The sequence below is a fragment of the Callorhinchus milii genome, unplaced genomic scaffold, assembly GCF_018977255.1.
Source record: "Callorhinchus milii isolate IMCB2004 unplaced genomic scaffold, IMCB_Cmil_1.0 Scaffold5, whole genome shotgun sequence".
Lineage (NCBI taxonomy): Eukaryota > Metazoa > Chordata > Chondrichthyes > Chimaeriformes > Callorhinchidae > Callorhinchus > Callorhinchus milii.
The window spans coordinates 49,048,441-49,067,913 of record NW_024704746.1 but is presented as its reverse complement, the minus strand read 5'-3'; the positions used below and the strand labels follow the sequence as shown (position 1 = coordinate 49,067,913).

General features: G+C 45.4%; 2 protein-coding genes across 3 annotated transcripts in view; both read right to left on the bottom strand.

Annotated features, from left to right (window-relative positions):
- Positions 1 to 1,403: 1,403 nt before the first annotated feature.
- Positions 1,404 to 7,220, bottom strand: LOC103181891 (leiomodin-2). Its single transcript, XM_042335990.1, has 3 exons — positions 6,852 to 7,220; positions 3,495 to 4,871; positions 1,404 to 1,860 (listed from the first exon to the last, which is right to left on the bottom strand). Exons 1-3 carry the CDS (start codon positions 7,125 to 7,127, stop codon positions 1,834 to 1,836), a joined length of 1,680 nt encoding a protein of 559 aa, XP_042191924.1. The 5' UTR covers positions 7,128 to 7,220; the 3' UTR covers positions 1,404 to 1,833.
- Positions 7,221 to 12,531: 5,311 nt separating this feature from the next.
- Positions 12,532 to 19,473, bottom strand: part of wasla (WASP like actin nucleation promoting factor a) — a 50,931-nt gene continuing 43,989 nt past the window's right edge. For both annotated transcript variants that reach the window (XM_007898556.2, XM_042335991.1), the window contains 3 exons: positions 15,539 to 16,113; positions 14,052 to 14,157; positions 12,532 to 13,756 (listed from right to left, as the gene is read on the bottom strand). In XM_007898556.2, the coding sequence (XP_007896747.2) occupies positions 13,695 to 13,756; positions 14,052 to 14,157; positions 15,539 to 16,113 (743 nt within the window). In that variant the 3' untranslated portion in view covers positions 12,532 to 13,694. The remainder of the gene's footprint in view (positions 13,757 to 14,051; positions 14,158 to 15,538; positions 16,114 to 19,473) is intronic.

The window sequence follows — 19,473 nt, the reverse complement described above, 5'->3', positions numbered from 1 at the left end:
TGAACAACTCCAGCATGGGTCCGACATGTCATAATAAATAAGAACAATAATTATCCTTGTATTTGATATGGCGCCTTCCACATTGTGAGGACCACTCAAACACTTCACAGGATTCACTGTAAAGTGGAGTGACAGTGTACTTTGTGGGAGATCACAGCAGCCAATTTGTCCACAACCACAAACAGCCATGAAGTGATTCATCAATTGTATCAACCAAGACACCCAGAGAGAGAAACTCCCTTCTCTTTTCCAACAGCATTGTGGGGTCTTTAAAGTCCGATGGAACAGTCACAGACAGAACCTCGGTTGAACGTCTCATCCAAGGGACGGAGAGAAGGGAATTGACAGCGGGGAAAAAAATCGACCAACAACCAAAATGTCAAAAGTTGACAGTTCAAAACTTTTATTCACTTTGTTAGCAAAACACACACAAACTATTCTGACACTTCATCACAACGGACACAAATCTTTTTACTGCAATAGAAAACTCATATTTACATATAAATAGTTCAATCCATGATATTGATTCCTTTAGTTAAGATCCATCGACTAATACTGAAGGAAAACAAAGCAGAGACCAGCAGGAAGTTATTGCAATATAATAATAACAATCCTTATATTCGATAGTGTGTTTCCGGTCAGGAGGACGTATCAAAGTGCTTCACAATAGTTACTGTACAGTGCAGAAACTGTATTTTTTCAGTGAATGTGGCAGCCATTTTGCATACAGCAACGTCCCAAAACAGCCATGAAACATGTGACCAATTTTATCTGGCGGATTGTCAGTCAGGACACCAGGAGAGAGAATCTTCTTTTTCAAATAGTGCGGCGGGATCTTTAACTGGCACAGGTGGGGCCTCAGTTTAACATCTCATCTGAGGGATGGCAACCCGACAATGCTCCCCCCAGCATTGGGTCAGGCGAGGCAGTGAGCTCAAAGTCCCCGACGAGGGGCTTGAACCCACAGCCTTCTGACTCGGAGGCGAGAGTGCTGCGACTGAGCCAGACTATATCCTAGTTGAAGTAGAGGAATTCCCCACCCTCCTCTGGCTCAATATCAACGACCAATAAACAGAGGAATGGGAAAGGAGAACTGTCTTTGAATGCAGTGGGGCTGGATGCAACAAGGCATCAGAGACCATAATTACTAACTTATTCTCATTACAAACAGATACACTTGACACTCATTTACAGCTGAGAGAAGACTGTAGGTTTACAAGAAAGTTCCCAGGAATGAGTGGACTCAGCTATCAGGAAAGATCGGACAGGGATAAGGTAGTTGTTATAGGCTATTTCCAGTTGTTGGTGAGTCCATAACTGGAGGGTGTAAATATAAGCCAGTCAGTAACAGATCTAATAGGGAGTTTAGGAGGAACTTCTTCACACAGAGAGTGTGAGTGTGGAGCTCCCTGCCAGAAGCTGTGATTGAAGCAAAAAGCATCAATGGATTTAAGAGAAAAAGTGAGGAAGAGAGGAATAGAGGGGTTGATGAGAGCAAATAGAGGGATACAGGAGAAGTGAATAGAGGTGTACGGTAGAGAAGGATAGAAGGGTGGCGGGTTGAGTGAAGTATAAACAGTGGCACGGACTAGATGGGACAAACACTCTGTTTCTGTGCTGTACAGTCTGTGTAATTCAATATAACTTCACACGTAAAGAACTCTCAGCACTTCAGGTCTTGGGTGTCTGGAATAGCCGTCAATGTTCCTCTGAGGTTCAGGGCAGGAGAAAGCCGGAGTCAGTCAGTATTAGGCGCTGTCCCTACACTCAATACTCCGTTCTGTACAGAATGGCATTCCCTCTGCTCACTGGGCAGACAGACAGTCTGTGTCCTCACCGCAGGTATTCAGGCAGCGAGACCTGCAAAGTAAAATAATAATAATAATCATGTGGTCACTCAATCCATAACTATTTGTGGGGCACTGCTGTGCGCAATTGGCTGGTGCGTTCTGTAAAGCGCTTTGAGACAACTCAACAACGTGTTAAGGCATCAGCCTGGAATGTGAGCTCAACGTCTCAACCTGGGGCTCAAATCAACAACCGCCTGACTCCGATGAGCCAGGCTAACATGAGCGCTGTGTCAGCCTGGCGGTCCTCCCATCTTACAATCAGATCTCCTCTGCTCAGCGAACTCAAGTTTACTGGACATTGCCCATGCCCTCTCCGTCCCACCATCTGCTGCTGCCAAGCCTTCACTTACTGCCCCTCTACACTGGAACCCGTCCCTCTACCCCAGCTTCTCTCCCTCTCAATCTGATGTTGGATTTTCTGCAGGGATGAAGTTTAATGGGCCGAAGGCAACTCTTCATCCCAACCCCTCTTTGGGCTCCACAAATTCAGCAGCATTCATTCCTACTACGTCACTGCCATCTCAGCCACATTCTAGCTCAATGCAACTTGTGTGACTCAGTCACTTGCACTCTTGCCTCTGAGTCAGAAGATTATAGGTTCAATCCCCACGATTGATTTCAAGATCCTCATCCTCACCTACAAGGCCATTCACGGCCTTGCTCCCTCCTACCTCTCCAACCTACTATCCCCCTACCTACCTGCCCGTACCCTCCGTTCCTCTGGCTCCGGTCTGCTCCACGTCCCCCGCCCCAACCGCCCTACTATCGGTGGTCGGGCCTTCAGCCTCTCAGCCCCGAGGCTCTGGAACTCCATCCCCCAGTGCCTTCGCCTTGCTTCCTCCCTTTCCTCCTTCAAGGCCGGTCTCAAAACCTTTCTCTTTGACCGTGCCTTCAGCTCCCCTCTCGACTCTCTTCCTCCTCCTCGCTCCCTCCCTTCCCTCCCCTCACCATTTCCCCTCCTCTCTCCCTCCCTTCCCTCCCTCACCCTGACCATTTCCCCCCTGCTCGGGTCATGACCCAACTGTGCAGCGCCTTGGGACGTCCTCCTGACGTGAAAGGCGCTCTATAAATGGAATCTTGTTGTTGTTGTTGTTGTTGACTGGACTTGGAACTCTATTAGTTTAATAACTATTAGTGCAGTCGGGTGGGGGGGGGGGGGGGTGCTGCATTGTTGGAGGTGAGATACTTCAGGTGAGATTTTTAATTTGAGATCTTATGTGCTGTTCAGGTGGACGTTAAAGATTCCATGGCACTATTGGAAAAGAGAAGGGAGTTTCTCTCTCCCAGTGTCCTGGTCGACAGTGCCTCAGATAAAATCTCTCATTTGCTTCCCGACTGTTTGTGAGACATTCCTGTGTGAAAATTGACTGCTGCGGTCACCCACAAAATACATAGTCACTACACTTGACAGTAAAATCCCATTAAGGGCTTTGACACATCTTGACAATATAATAATAATAATAATAATAATCCTTACAGTTGGTACAGGACCTTTCAGGTCGGGAGGACTTCCCAAGGCACTTCACAGGATGTACCGTAAAGTTTGTGACTGCATTCTGCGGGCAAACGTAGCAGCCGATTTGAGCACAGCTTTGACAAGGAGTGGTATCAAATGAAAAGACAATTATTGCGGTTATAACTCACCCGTTTCAACTGTTTGATGCTGCTGGAGCGTATGGAAAACATGAGGTCATCGTGGCGTGTCCTTTGTGGAGTAGCTGGCCTGGAGTCCTCCTCTGGCCTATGGTCGGTGATAGGTTTGAGCGAGCTCTTGAGTTCCCTCAGGACGTGATTCTCCTCTCTCTGCTTCTCCTCTCTCTGCTTTTTGCTGTGGCCTCTGCCCTTGACCTTCTTCCTGTTGGGACTTTGCCGGTTGCACCACCTCGTCTGAGTGTCCTCCTGTCTCCTGATCGCCTCGGCGATGTTTCTGGTTGGGGACTTGTGCTTGGGCAGCGGGGGTGGGGGAGGGGGCTGAGTGAGCGTGAGTTGAGTTGGACGAGGGGGAGGAGGTGGAGGAGGGGGGGGAGGGGGAGGCGGTGGAGGAACACCCAATCTTTTGACCACTTTTGGGGAAGCGTGGGGTGAGTTCTTGGGAGATGCACATGGAGAAAACCTGGACGAGTCCTTGTGTAAAGCAGTGACCCTGGGATCAATCGCTCCCTCAGAGCCGTTCTGTTTCTCCACGAGCTGCTGGTTTCTCTGATCCTGCAGGCGTTTCTGCCTCTGCTTGTCCAGGTTCCTGGTCAGGACTGCGGTCATGGACATTCGTGGACCAGGCAGCTCAAAGTGATATCCCAGCTTGAGCAGAGTACTGTTCTCCTTGAGAACCTTGGCCATTTCCATCTCCACCTGAGCCCCGCAAATGTGCCTCTGGTTGTGGAAGCGCAGCTCAGTCAGCACCTCGTTGTTCTGCAGGGCTCGGACCATGGCCAGGATACCTTTGCCGGTGATGAAGTTGGAGTCCACGTTGAGATTGGTGATGGTCCTGTTGACCCTCAGCATGTCGGCCAGGGCGATGGCAGCCTGGTCGTCAGCATGGGTGTTGGCCAGGGTCACACTCCTGACCGCTGTGTTCGTCTCCATGGCTCGGGCAAACTGCACCAGAGTCTCCCCGCTCACGTTCTCCATGTTGTTCAGGTTGATCTCCATCCTCGCCACGTCATTGCTCCTCACGCTCTCGAGCATCTCGTCGATGTCCACCCTGGGGTTTCCGCCGGCCGCCACTTTGGGAATCAGCTGGCTCTCAGGCGGACCCTTGCTGTGCCACGCCGGTCCTTTATCATTGCTGTGGCCATCATCCACGTGCCCGTTACATTTATTGGCAACTTTGGTGCCGCTGAGTTGGCTGTCTGAGGTTTTTGCTGTGTTCCGAAATTCACCCTCCTCCTCCTCTTCCTCATCGCTCCCACCCTCTTCAGACTCGTCCGAGGTTTGTTCTTCCTTCTCTGACTTTCCACCCTCAATCTCACTCTCGCTCTCATACTCCTCACTGTCTTCTTTGCTCACCTCATCTTCCTGGGCCTGAAATGGAGAATGGATACCATCAGTGCTAGTCGACACAGGCAATCCATCCTAATCTCAAAGAGAAAACACTCTCCCTATAGCCTTCAGCCAAGACACTCTTCAGCTCTGGAGCTCCCACCATGTACTCCTCTACCTCGTCCCCTCCATCTGCATTTAAATCCTGCCTTAATGTCAACCTGTTCAGCTGTCTATGGTCAACCTTCCTCTCACTCCAGGTCCAACCCCACCACTTTGCAGAGCTCCTAGAGTTACCCTCCGTAAAGGGTGCAGTTTGTTGTTGATTATAAATAATCCTCACATTTGATATAGCGCCTTTCACGTTGGGAGGATGTCTCAAAACGCCCATGGAATATACACTAAAGTCTGATACAATTAATTTACAAAAATATTTTTTGCATTTGAACCTGTAAGCTTCTCAACACGTTTCCTAAGGGGGATTGCGGACATGTGTAGTGACTGTAAAAGCGGCAGACAATATGCATACAAAGATGGACCACAAACAGTCATTTTGCCCACAAAATATGCAGTCAATTTACTTTAGTCTGCGAAGGGCTTTGGGATGTCATGAAGATGTGATAGGGAGCTATATCAAATGCAAGGATTATTATTATTATTAGATAAAATGACTCATTTATCTGGGACATTGAGGGCCAGGACACCGGGAGAGAGAAAGTCCTTTCTCTTTTCGAACAGGGTCTTTAACATTCATCTGAATGAGCGCTTTGGTTTATTGTCTCACCAGAAAGACAGCCTCTCTGACACATGAGCTGAAAGTCCCAACATGGGGCTTGAACCTTTTGACCCAGAGGAGTGAGCACTATCAAATGAGCCTCGCTACCAAGTTACATTATTTACATTCTTATTTTTATTAAATGTCACAAAAACAACTGTTGTTGTGCTCAAATCGACTGCCGCATTCACCTTCGAACGAAAGTCACTGCACTTTACAGTAAATCCTGTGAAATTGCTTGAAATGTCCCACTGATGTGATAAGGCTTATACCAATTGTATTTCGTTGCGCAAACCAATTGCCATGTTTAGTACAAATACAATCATTCCCCTTCCCAGTAATTCTTGTAAATTTTTGAGCCATCTTAACAATGTAATAAGATATATTTTTAAGGCGTTATGTCACATATGAGGATTATTATTATACTATATTGGTAGAATGTTAGTTGCGAACACAAATTAGATGATCGCACAATTGTCACAAGTTGAGCCATCTTTTCCAATGTTTAACCTTGTGTTCGGTGTAATCTACAAATACAGACGTGTGCATTTATCCACTAATGCCCATGGATGTATCAATTTGTGACGCTAAATTGGATAATTTTCTCTCAGTAACTGTCAGCCATAATGTGCTCTGGAACTCATTCCAAAAGTCCCTTGCCTCACATCTTCGCTCTATCTTGCCTTCAAAACCCTTCCAACTCTGAGACTCTATCCTGCGTGAAGGATGCGATATAAATGCAAGTTTTGTTGTTTTATAAAACATATCTCTTCCACCGTGCTACCAGTCAACAACTTCACCACATCTCAGACTGATCCTCTGACACAGCAAAGACGTGTGTTCTACGTCTTGTGTAAGTATAAGATGTGAGTTTAATTATTTGGGGAGGACACGTTTGCAGGGCTATGGGGAGAGCGCGGGGAGTGAAATTGATTTGGATAGCTTTTTTTCAAAGAGCCAACACAGGCACGATGGGCCGAATGGCCTCCTTCCGTGCTGTATAATTCCATAATTCTACGGTTAAGCGCCCAGAAAAAATCGGAAACTCAGTCGCGTGGCTGTTTGTGGGACAAGGCTGCGTGCACGTGCCCCTGAGAAGCACACAACCATTACACTTCGCAGTGAAAAACCCTACAAGATGTCCTCGCAGCCGGGGAAAGGCACCGCATCAGATGCAAAGATTATTATTTCCTCCAAAGTGGGTGTTAGTGCATTCTGTTCACACTGGTTGGTTGGTGTGGTTTTACCTGCTCTGGTCCAGCAGAGTACCTCTCCTTCTCTAACAGCTTGTGGGTCTCCTGCTCCCAGTAAGCCAGCAGCGCCTCCCTGCTGAAGGTGCCTTGGGGGGTTTTGACGGTCTGATCCTTCTGCCTGAGACCGATGGGCACACAGTCGTCCGGATCCATGTCGTCCAATTCCTTCTGCAGCTCCTCCAGCTCACGGGAAGTCAGCGACGCGAGGATTTCATCCTCGTCGATCTCCTCATACTTCTCCAACTCGTGTCTGTAGCCGAACCCAGACATGGTCTCACCAGCGATGGGATGCGGATGCGATGCGATGCGATGCGGCTCCACAGTGCAACTCCCGGACCTGCTGCGAGGAACGGTTTTAAAGAGTGGCCCCAACGCCTCCGGGAGTCATGAGTTCAGGGCTCCGGAACAACGTATGAAAACATCTTCCAGTTTGGGTAACACTCGTCACCCACAGACCTTACACTGAAGCGCTCACGATCATTGCCAACAGAGAGAGGGGAGGGGAGGGGGTGGGGGGAGGAGGGTGTGGGAGGGGGTGGGGGGGGAGAGCTTATCTCTGGTGGTGGTTTGTTCATAGAATTGACCAAATACAGATCTGTCCCCACAGAGTCACTGAGATCCCACCACAAGCCACAAAGTGGCCTCTCTCTGCCTCTCAGCTGAGTCAGGTTTTCACTGCACAGAGAACCCACGTACTACACTGAGGCCAATCTTAGTGCGAGAACATCGAGCTTTGCTGGAAATGAAACCTGAGCTGTGCAAACAGATCAGAAAAGAGTTTTTTTGTGTGTGTGTGTGTATAGGTGTGTGAAAAGAGCATTGAACCTGAGTATGTGTGAGTATGAGTATTATTTGTGAGCAAAAGGTGTGGGGAAAACATTAAGGGAAAGAAATTGGCTTTTATTTGAAGGGAGGAGTCCCCAGCCTCCAACACATACCATTCTGATGTTATGACAACTCTCCAAATATAACTAGAGCCTGGCTCACTCAGGAGCATTCTCACTTCTGAGTTACAAGGCTGGCTTTCTTTCACAGTCTTGGTTGATGCTCCAGTGATGTGCTGGGGGAGCACTGCATCCTCAGATGAGATGTTAAACCGATTTCCTTTCTGTACCTGTTTGGATGGACCTTAAAGATCCTTTCGGCTTATTGGAAAAGAGATGGGAGATTTTCTCTCTCCTGATGTCCTGGCCGACAATCCCCCAGATAAAATCAGTCACTCACTTCATGCCCTTTTGTAGGACACTGCTGTGCGCAAATTGGCTGCTGCCTTCCCGCACGAAACCCACAGTCATTGCACTTAACAGTAAAAGTGCAGTGCTTCAAGACATCTCAAAGAATGTGATAAGGCGCTATAATCAAATGCGAGGATTCTCATCATTTTCTGTGTATTTAAAAAAGTTAAGGACTCGCAGGTTTGTGGAAATTTCATTCTCGATTCGTTTAAGGACAAAGTTAACCGACTTTCAAAAGTAAGCGTGAATGAAGAATTTTCCAGTTTGACTTCCATCTGAAAATTTGAAGGCGGGACAGACTCACAACAGGCTACGACCTGGTGGAATTCAGGGACCTGCGATGTGGGGATGAAATCGGGGGGGTGGAGGGCTGGAGTTTACAGCTGCCATTGGGAGGATGCTGGGGACATAAATAAAGCAGTGACTCAGAAGATTGAAACAATGACAGCTGCAGCATTCTCTCAGCTCCATCCTGAAAAGGATCAGCCTTGCAATTTTCACCCATAACCCAGATAGCGGTCATTCTTTCTTCTGTGAGTGTATGTGTGTGTATGATGGTGGGGTGGGCAAGAAATTAGTTCCTTGATTGTCCCCTGAGAAATTCCATCTGTTCATGTTATGTTTGTTGCTGATATTTTTGGCTTTAACTTGCTTTTGCAAACAGTTACGGTTCCAGTCATGAACGGTTTGCGCGTCAAGAAAGGTCGACCAGAAAAGGTATTTGTGACTGTGCTGTTGACAGAGTTTGACAAACTGTTCTTATTATAATTCTTTCATTTGATAACACTTTACCAGGTTGTCATGCACCTTACCATGTTCTCAAGACAACTCAAAGCACTTCACTGTATTTTGCAGGCAGCCCAATTTGTGCAAAGCAATGCCCCACTAAAAGTTATGAAGTGAGTGACCAATTTTATCTGGGGAATTGTCGGTCTGGACACCTGGAGGGAGAAACTTTCTTCTCTTTTTCAATAGTGCTGCAAGATCGTTCTGAACAGGCACAAATGGGACCTCGGTTTAAACGTCTAATCTGAAGGACGACACTTCCAACAAAGCAGCACGTTCTCAGCACTGCATTGGAGTGTCGGCCTGACTGTGAGTTCAAAGTCCTGATTTGGGATTTGAACTTACAAACAACAACAACTTGCATTTATACAGCGCCCCTCACAGAGCGCTTTACTCAAACCTTCTGACTCAGAGCAACCAACTGATCCGCATTGACATAGTTATTGAGAGTATTGTTGATATGAAGTGTTATGGACAAACCTGAGTTCCTGACATTTATGTAGAGTACACCAATGATCCCAAATACTAAGCACTTTGGGACACTACTATTTACATCAGAAAAACATTGTATTTGCCCCACTCTCTCCGTTTCCTGTTCTTCAGTCAATTTTCTATCCATGCCTGTTTACACAGGGATGTAAAGAGAAGGGAGTTTCTCCCGGTGTCCTGGCCAGCAATCCCCCTTCATGACTGTGTACAGAACATTGCTGTGTGCAAATTGGCTGCTGCGTTCATCCATAAAACATACAGTCCTTACATGTTACAGTAACTTCTGTGAAGAGCTTTGAGACGTTTCAATGACACGATAAGGCATTGTATCAAATGCAAAGATTATTATTATAATTTTACCATAAAACTTAAGAATAATGGCATTTGATACAATGCTTTTCACGTCTTACAGACGTCTCAAAGCGCTTCACAGAATATACTGTAAAGTGAATTACATTTGTGGGTAAAACGCAGCAGCCAATTGCACACAGCAGTGTCCCACACACAGTAGTGAATTGAGTGACCAAATTATTGTTGTTTTTTAGGGGGGATTATTATCCCCAGAAAAGCGATCCACCAATCGACTAACAATCAGATTTCTACTTACTGCTAAGTAAACAGAGGCATGTGGAGTAACACAATCCTTTAGCTATGAATGAATACTGATCTGGGTAACTTTACAGAGTGTCACTACATGCTGGTATCAATTCTGATGTTACACGCTGGTACTTCTTAATTCAGAAATTCAAAAGGGATATTTACTTTATGCAGCTGAATGGGTGCCCCAGCCAGGGGTGGGGGAAGCAGAGATGACTGAAAATGTGGTTGAAAAGTTGACTTAAAAAGTGTGTGGAAAAGTGGAAAGAGAGAGACACATTGCATTTTTACAGTGTAGTAAACCTAGCTGTGGAAATGTGGTCTTATTGCAAGATCAATTAACTGGATCCAAAGGTTGTGGGTTGAAGCCCTACTTTGGGACTCCCAACTCACAGCCTAGGCTGATGTTCGAGTGCAGTGCTAGGGAGCGCTGTATTGTTGGAGGTGTCATCCTTTGGATAAGCTACTAAACCAAGATGTTACACTGAGATCCCATCTCAGGTGACTGTTAAAGATCTCTTGACATAATTCATAAAGATAAGGGAGTCTCCAGAGAAGGCCAACAATCCCCCAAATAAAATTGGTCACTCACTTCATGGCTGTTTGTGGAATGTTACTGATGTAAATTGGTTGCCACATTTACCTGAAAAATAGAATCACTCACTTTACAATAAATCCTATGGTATATTTTGAGACGCCTCGACCTGATTAGGTGCAATGTTAAATGCAAGGATAATTATCATATTACAAATATTCTATTAGATTCCAAAGGACACATTAAAACAGCCAGCCGAAGCACACAGGAAATTCACAAACATTAAACCACCGATTTCTATAAATCTTACCCTTCGATGGATTTAGAAACATTCACTAACTTGTGCTCTTTAGCATTCAGCAAAAAATAATTGGCTGTACACACTGAGAGAAGGATGAGCCTGGTTCAGTTGGTGGAGCTCACCTCTGGGTCAGAAGATCATGGGTTCAAGATCCACTGGAGAGACAACTGGATAATAATAACTCAGTCCATTTGACTCTCCAGTGACATTGTCCTGAGGACAAGTTGAATGCAATCCCTTCTGCGTGTTCAGATGGATTTGAAAGATTCCAAAACAGTCTTGAGGAATTTCCTCCTTTATAGAGAGATTTGGGGGAGACAGTTCCAGAAAGGGGACAGATAGTTGCTGTAGTTGCCTCTGACGGGGGGGATAGAATGGAGGAATGAGCAATAGCCCAGAGTTGCCAATACAGAACAGAATAGAACTGGAAGAGATTGCAATGATGAGAAGCAAAACGTGGAAGAACTTGCTAGGCCAGTATGAGGACTTGCTAATGTACTGGAGGAAAGGGAGACAGTGAAACGGGCGAGGAAGGGTAGGTAAAGACCATGGAATATTCATCATCAGCACATAAACCTTACATTGAAACCGGATTTAATTAAGTGATTTGTAGGCAAATTCAGGCACAGTAATATCACACAAACGGCCATCCTAAATGTCGTACCTCGCATTTCTCTAAATTAAACTTAATTTAGGCGCTATACAAATGTAATTTTGTATTGTATTTACAGTTACCAGCTCAAACCACTATCAGTTTTTATGCTCAAAGTGCATTCATGCAACTTTACTTTTCCAATTTTACACCACCTTATCAGGTCAAAATATCTCAAAGTGCAGTTACTGTCTTTTGTGGGCAAACGAGGCAGCCCATTTGACCCTCAAACAGCCATGAAGTGAATGACCAATTTTATCTGGGGGATTGTCGGCCACGACAAAGAGAATAACTCCCTTCTCTTTTCCAATAGTGCCACAGGATCTTTAATGTCCACCTGAACAGGTACAGATGGTTTAACGTCTCATCCGAAGGGCAGCATCTCTGACAATGTGGCACTTTCCCAGCATCAGCCTAAACCAAGGTGCTCCAACCTTTCGGCTGCCACGAGCCGGCTTCCCGGCCCGGCTGGTGATTTTATCCAGCCTGCGACTATTTCCAACATTCCAACTTCCGCTCCCTCCCTCCCTGGTGAACTTCCTCCCATTGCAGCGTTAGGAGCCAGCGGTTGGGAGGATGCAGCACAGTGAGTGGAAATACCGACCATCACTGCAGTCTGTCAGGAAGGCAAGTGAATCTCTTACCAACCACGTCCTAAGTAACTTAGTCCTGCTGCTGCAAATAGTGACCCGCCTTCCTTACCTTCCTGACAGACTGCAGTCAAGTCTCTCTGCATCCTCTGAACTGCCGGCTCCTACCACTGCCCTGGGAGGGCATTTACCAGAGACGGGGGGAGCGGCAGTTGGAATGGTGGCGGGCCGGAAAAAATCACCCGATGTTGCACCACGCTGGCTTAAGACTGTATGACCTCTGAGGCTTGAGCCCATGACCTTCAGACTCAGAGGCGAGAGTGCAACCAACTGAGCCAGGGTAACACATTTAACCTGCTGAGGTGATGGTTATATTCCAGAGCATGCAGTTAACTCACGACCAAGTATTTGTAAGTTATAATGCTCCAATATTGGCGTGAGTGAAATGAGAACACAAAACAAAAAGCCACAAAGTTCAAAACAAAAACATTTTGGTTAATTTTGAACATTTATTCAGGAGTACATTTTAGCTAATAAGTTCCATTCCATATTTGCGAACATGTCTTGGAGTTCGGTGCTGAATTCTGACGCCGCGACATCAAGAAGACCATATTGGAACGGCATCAACCCCCAAGATCCGCTGCCGGACTAGATACAAACCCCAGGCCAACGGTTCCCAACAGTACAGGCTGAAGAAGTTTAAAGCACAGATCAACAAACCCAGATTCCAAATTGCAGCCTCCAACTGCAATATTGGGCCATTTCCCATTGATCTTTTACACTGTTGAATAAATAGGAACTCTTAAATGGAACAAATGCTTGCAATGAGGGTTAAAATTACCTTTGACCCCCAAAGTTTCGGTTTATAGTTCTAATATAGGGACTCAGATTCCTATTTGTAACAAACAACCTCGTCTTCAGTATATATTGGAGCAGCCAGGGGTGCAATGCAATGGACACCACAGGTGAGGAGATTTCAGTGAGTGGAGCAGTTGTGATGTAGTGATGCTGAATGCAGTATAAGACACTGGTAACAAATAATTGTGAGTTATTGCTTCTCTGTAGTGTACCACCGAAGATAAGGTTGTTGCTGAGTGAGTGTACTGAGACTCAAATGGGAATATCCGCAAAGCAGTTTCTGGGCATTCTTGTTGTGAAAGATTTAAGAACTGTGCAAATTCTCTCCATAGCTTCTTTGCCAATTAAGCAGGTGAATGGACAGAGTATCTTAAGAGCTGCATTAAAAAAATTGTATAGTGCTAAAGCTAAAGTTTTTAACAAGTGTTATTTCTTAGGTACAGAATGATTGATTTTCAAAAAAATAGTGTTACTTTGCCTGGCTTTTTTTAAACAGTCAGAATTAATGTGCATGTCATTTTTATTGTCTCGCAGTCCCTGCCCCTGATTTCGCAATGTAGTAACCATTTGTTTTTAATCCTTTTTGTCTGCTTTTTTTTCAAACCAAATTCTGCATAGGGAGTAGCTTCACAGACAATGCTTAGTCAAATCCCGCCCCCCCCCAATTAATCATATTGCACAGATTAATTAAAAAAAGTAGAAGGCAACAAAAATATACAGCGGAATCAGCCGAGCATTTACAGGACTTATTTTTACAGGAGTCAAGAGAGATGGGGCAAATTTACGGAGAAACTCTAATCTTCCCATTCATCATCATCATCAGAGTCTTCCTCTTCATCGTCCTCCTCATCATCATCTAGAAAACAAACCAAACAAAGTGAAGATATTTTTAGCTGCTTTGTTTCAAAACACAATTGATCACTGATGGCTGGTTTGTTTTTAGTTAGTCGGGTGTCTGACACATGCGAAAACCAATCAATGTGATCAGCCGGGTGTCTTACACGTGTGTCACCGTGATCAGCCGGGTGTATGACACACAAAGAAACCACTACCGTGCTTAAGATGACACAGGTCTTATATGCCACAATCTTCATTTGCATTTAGACTGTGCTGGATCTGTAGTGATGAATGTCAGCTTCATACAAGCTTACCTGAACAGTGAATGGCTTTACTCCTTTTCTGCATCACCTCCATCAGGGCGCCTACAATCCCAGCTGTCGAAGCAGGTGCTTGTGAAGATGAATCCTGCTCATTTACCTGAGGATCAATGAGTGCACCATTTGTTAGTGACATATAAAACATATTCGAACCGTTAGCGACATGTATAAAGGGATTGCTGTGTGATTGATACAAGTCACAATGCAAGTGCTCAGGCACACAGGATTGCTGGTTTGGATTCAAGCAAAGATCTACATAGAATTTTGTAGTGTGGCTCTGCCGAAGTGTGGCTCAGCTATACTTTGTTATCAATGTATGGACTGTACAGCACGGAAATAGGCCATTTGACTCAAACTTGCCTTGCCGGTGTTTATAAGTCTTCCCTCTCCTTACTCCCTGCCATATCCCTCTGTTCACTTCTTCCTCAGGTACTATACAAATGTAATTTGTTGTTGTTCTTGTGTATATCTTCCTTTTTTTAAAAAAAGGGATCTTTATTATCTGCTTCAACCCAACCACAGCTTCAGGAAGTGAGTTCCACATTCTCACTACCCATTGCTTGAAGTAGTTGCTCCTACCTCCTAAGTAGTTTGTCTGATATTTTTAGTTAATATGGAAATTTAAAAAAGACAAATTAGGATGTCAATTTATCATAGAATCTTACAATGTTAGAGCTTAGACCCATCAAGTCTACACTACTTTATTTCTCCACAATACCCACCTAATGTATTCCCACTTTCCTGCTCACAGACTGAGGGCAATAATATTCAATTTCTTCCAAGTCCAGTGCTGCATACCAGGTTTATCCAGCACTGTCAGTCTTTAAAACCCTCCTGAAAAATATGTTTTTGTGTCGTTGGTTAACACCTTCCAATCCCACCTCCTTTCCTTCTGCTGCCCATCGCCTTCATGACATGCTTTGAGAGGCTCGAAGACCATTCAGTCCATCGTATCTTGCCGGCTCGTTCAAGAGCAATCCTTTCAGTCCTTTTTCAGCATTTATCTAGCTCCCTGTTGAACGGCAATATGGATCCTGCTTCAACCACCGCTCCCAGCAGGGCATTCCACATCCTAATTACTATACTCTGTTGTGAAAAATGTCTCCTAACCTCCCCATTTGCTCATTTATTATTTTACATTGATGCCCTCCAGTCACTGACTCACCAGCCAGTGGAAATAATTTCTCTCACTATCAAAACCGCTGATAACTTTCAATACCTTGATCAGGTCACCCCTCAATCTTCTTGGTTCCAATGGAAAAAGTCCTAGTTCCTCCAAGATCCACTCATAGGCCAAACCAATCATCCCAGTAAATCTCATCTGCTGCTGATGCCCAGTAAATCTCATCTACATCTGATAGGGTGCAGATGAATGGTACCGGGGATGATCTTAACGTGGGTTGACCAATACTGGACACGATATTCTAATTCAGGTAACTAACGATGGGTGAAGTTACTATCTAAGTGTAAATTGTACTCACAGTCTTTAGCTGAAAACCCTGCCGTATTTGGTCTAATAATGCATCCCTTCCCGAGGAAGACACAGGCCGGCTGCTTTGGTCCACTTTCTTTAAATGAGTCCCTTCCCGGATCTGATCCAAAAGGGCCCCCGTTCCCCCGGTCGGCGAAGGAATTTCATTGTTGTTCAATGTCATTGCTGGTGCCAGGAATGGAGGTGGACCAGGAGGTGGAGGTGGGGGAGGTGGGGGTGGGGGGGCCAGGGCTCCGGGACCACCAACTGCAGGCGGTGGGGGAGGAGGGGGTAGTGGAGGGCCTGACGGAGCAGCAACCGAGTGCATTGGGGGGGGTGGATGTGGGGTGTACGTTCTGCTTGGGGGCGGAGGTGGTGGAGGGGCGCCCACTACTGATCTGGAAGGTGGCGGAGGTGGGGGGGCTGCTATTGGGGCTGCTGAAGGAGCTCTTGAAGGGGGTGGAGGGGGAGGGGGAGGGACTCCTCGGCCCCGAGCGGGAGGGAGTGGGGGAGGAGGGGGTCCTGAGCTGTGTGGGGGTGGGGGTGGGGGGAGACCTCCTCTGGATGGTGGAGGTGGTGGAGGAGCTGAAACAGAGTGGGAGAAACAATTATTCCAGATACAAATTTGAGAATTGGGCAGTTTAAGGAACAAAACGTAATTCAAAAGCAAGAGAGCACAGATAATTGTGGATGGCTCTGAACACAGTACCAACAACTTGTATTGAAACAGCACCATCCATGGTGGATAGCATCTTGCAGCAATGATCAATGGCAGAGCTCGACTCCGAGCCGGGGAGAAAGCAGAGGTAACCATAGGAACAATCAAAGAGGAACATTTCGGGTGTGATCTGAAGATGGGCAAAGTTGGGGCAAGGATAGTGGCAGGGAGTTCCAGAAGTTAGTGGCTGAAAGTGAGGGTCCCGAGCAGGAAGAAAAGCCAAGCGGTTTGAGGTAATTAACAGAGCTGTGTTAATTAACATTCCATTTAAGAAAATACATCAAATATAATATATATCAAAATATATTGAAATACCTGAATACCTGATGCAAACCAAAAATGAATAAGTTATACTGAAACAGGGCTTTATTTGGCTGAACTGAGGATATTAATACTGAATGACAACTAACGTTGAGGAATAAAGATTCACAGGAAGTGCAGAAGGCAAACAAACACCAAGAAATAGTTTAATGGAGCAGGAAGAGTGTTACGTATGATTGTGATAAAATATTAGTTCACACATAAAGTGACTTTAATCTCCTATTTGGAATGCGAAATCTCAGCTCATAGTAATAATCATTCCAATAATTCCTGCAGACCTGCTTTGAAAATTAGGTCACATTTAACATTTTCTGGTGTGTGACCTACAATCAGACGCCATCTGCTGGAAAGATAGAGTGAACAATGCCTCAGCTCTCTCTCACACACACACACACACACACAGCAAGCACTATACAGAGCTTTGTAAAGAGCTTTGAGACGTTTACACAACGTGATAAGGTCCTGTATCAAATCTAAGGATTATTATAAACAGGATTGGTTTGCTGCTTATTGCACACAATTCCTTTTAAGTAGGATTTCCTGCTGGGGCTGAAAGAGTTCAGAATAAGGCTGAGAGGATGTTAACACATTATACAAACTAAAAATTCACAATAAAATGGATCCTTCACTAAGGACCTCACATACAATAAAACAGATCATCACAGACTGAAGCGTTAAGGAAAATTGTTTAAGATTGGGAAAGATTTCTTGCAGTTAACACACACCTCTCTGCTATTCAGTAGATGCAAACAGATTAGGAAAACAGGTTACATTTCGATTCACACAAGCCGTCAACTCCTGGAGTGAGCCCCATATCCATAAGCCATACAACCTCAGACCTGCTTAACTGGATGCAGCGATATCTCGAAATAATGTCAGCAGAAATCGCCTACTGGTTCTGTAGGTGATGGAAGAGCGAGGGGTGATGGGTGGAACTGGGTAGGGTGCAAGATTTGTGGGAGAGAAAGATAGACGAGAGACAAGAGAAAGGGGCCACATTGGCGGAAGGGGGACTTTGTGGGAAGACAGAGATGGCTGTCACTGTGTTGGTGAGTAAGGGGGAACTGTGTGGGGAGACGGAGAAAGTATGTCACTGTGTGCTATTGGAGGGACAGTATAACTCCCGGTAGAAGTGTTTGGCTAGCACCGTGTACTGCACTGTGTGATGACCTGATCTCAGATCAGAAAGGTGCTGGTGTTGTTGGTGAGGATATCGGGCTCTCTACTGTACATGCACAAACAGACACACTTTGCTTGTCCCACCTACCGAACCACTGTGGTGCACCTAGCAGGATGAAAACAAGGGGAGAGAAAGAAACTCACTTTGTGGTGGTTACCCAGGCTGACCAACCCGCAATCTACCATACAGATAAAGAGCACAATACAATACAAATTTACATTTATGTAGCGCCTTTCATGCTGGGAGGATATTGCAAGACATTGGAGAGTCTAGGGTTCGCACCTGAGCTCAATCAAAGACAAAGGTCTTGAAGTGGAGCCGTGGGAAGGGGTGAGGCGAATGAACTGTGATGGAGTTCCAGTACGTGGGGGCAGATATGCTGAAAGCCTGACCGCCAATGGTGGAGCAGTGGATGTGAGACAAGCTGAAGGAACGAGTGGTTTTGTGGAGGTTGCAGAGATTGGTAGAATGATTGATTTGAAACCTGGTTTAAAATTAGTGGTTTGAAAGCCTCAATCCTACATTTAATGCTGCCAATTCCCCTTGTGGTCTCAGTGAGCACCAGATATAATTGCCTCTCAGATGTCCCTTTCCCCTAGCCCACTGAAGACAATATTGGAGCTTCTGACTTTGTCTCAACACGTATCCTGAAGCAGAGCCATCCTTAAATGGTGCCAGTAAGGAAACAGGGCATTTGGCCATTCAAACCTACACTGGTGTTGTTCACCACATATGGAAACAGGAACAGGAAGAGGCTGATGATACCAGGGCTGGTGCGTTACTGTTATCAGGATAGACCTCATAGGTTACACCTTTTTCACAAAAGAAAAGATGTTTGAGAGATGACCTAATAAAGGTGTTCAAAATAATAAAAGGGTTCGATAAGCATAAATAGGTTGTTCCACTGGTTGGGGAGTCCGTAACCAGGGGACACAAATATAACATAGTGACAAAGGGGATCGAGCAGATAATTTAGGAGGAACTACTTCACACAGAGGATTGTGAGATTGTGGAACTCGCTGCTGCAGCTGTGGTTGAATTAGATAATCTAGATGTATTTTAGAGGAAGCTAGATGTACACATGAGGGAGAGGGGAATAGAAGGCTGTGGGAGGAAGTAAGGAGTATGTGCAGACTCATGTAAAGCATAAACACCAACATTAACTGGTTTGGTTGATGCCTTGTTTTCTGCGCTGTTGACTGTCAGTATATTTAAATCTGTGTAAAGAAATCATTGATAAACTGTTCCAGTTTATCAGCAGCAGCTATTTCAATCCCAGTGTCTATTATTATGCTTTAGCCCTTAATACCCCTAACTATCTGAATAACTCTCTTTTAAACATCCCCATTGATTCCATTTCTTTAACTCCCCACGCTGCTGCTCGCTTCCCATCCCCCAATTTCTTTTGCAAATATCCATCCAATTCCTCTTGGATTACTCTCAAGGGAGCTGGCAAAGACACGATGGGCCGATTCTTCTGTTCTGTAAATTTCTGTGATTCTATCCCAGAATTTATGTGTCTAACTCTGAGTAACTGCAGGATTAATATCCGGCACACTGATTTGACATCCAGCCTGGAAACTCTTAACTGCTTTCTGCTGACTAATCTGCTTACAGGTTCGATGTGGGGCTACAAACGCTTGACTTAAAAACCTAAAGGATCATTTGAGTTTATTCAAGTTTTATTGATGCCCTGTTGCAGCATTCAGGAAAGAGGCAGTATGAT

Coding starts and splice junctions, on each gene's coding strand:
- LOC103181891 (XM_042335990.1), bottom strand. CDS start 7,127: ATGTCTGGGTTCGGCTACAGACACGAGTTGGAGAAGTATGAGGAGATC. Junction 4,872..6,851: donor ACTCTGCTGGACCAGAGCAG/GTAAAACCACAC, acceptor TCTCCATTTCAG/GCCCAGGAAGATGAGGTGAG. Junction 1,861..3,494: donor GCATCAAACAGTTGAAACGG/GTGAGTTATAAC, acceptor TTTACTTTGCAG/GTCTCGCTGCCTGAATACCT.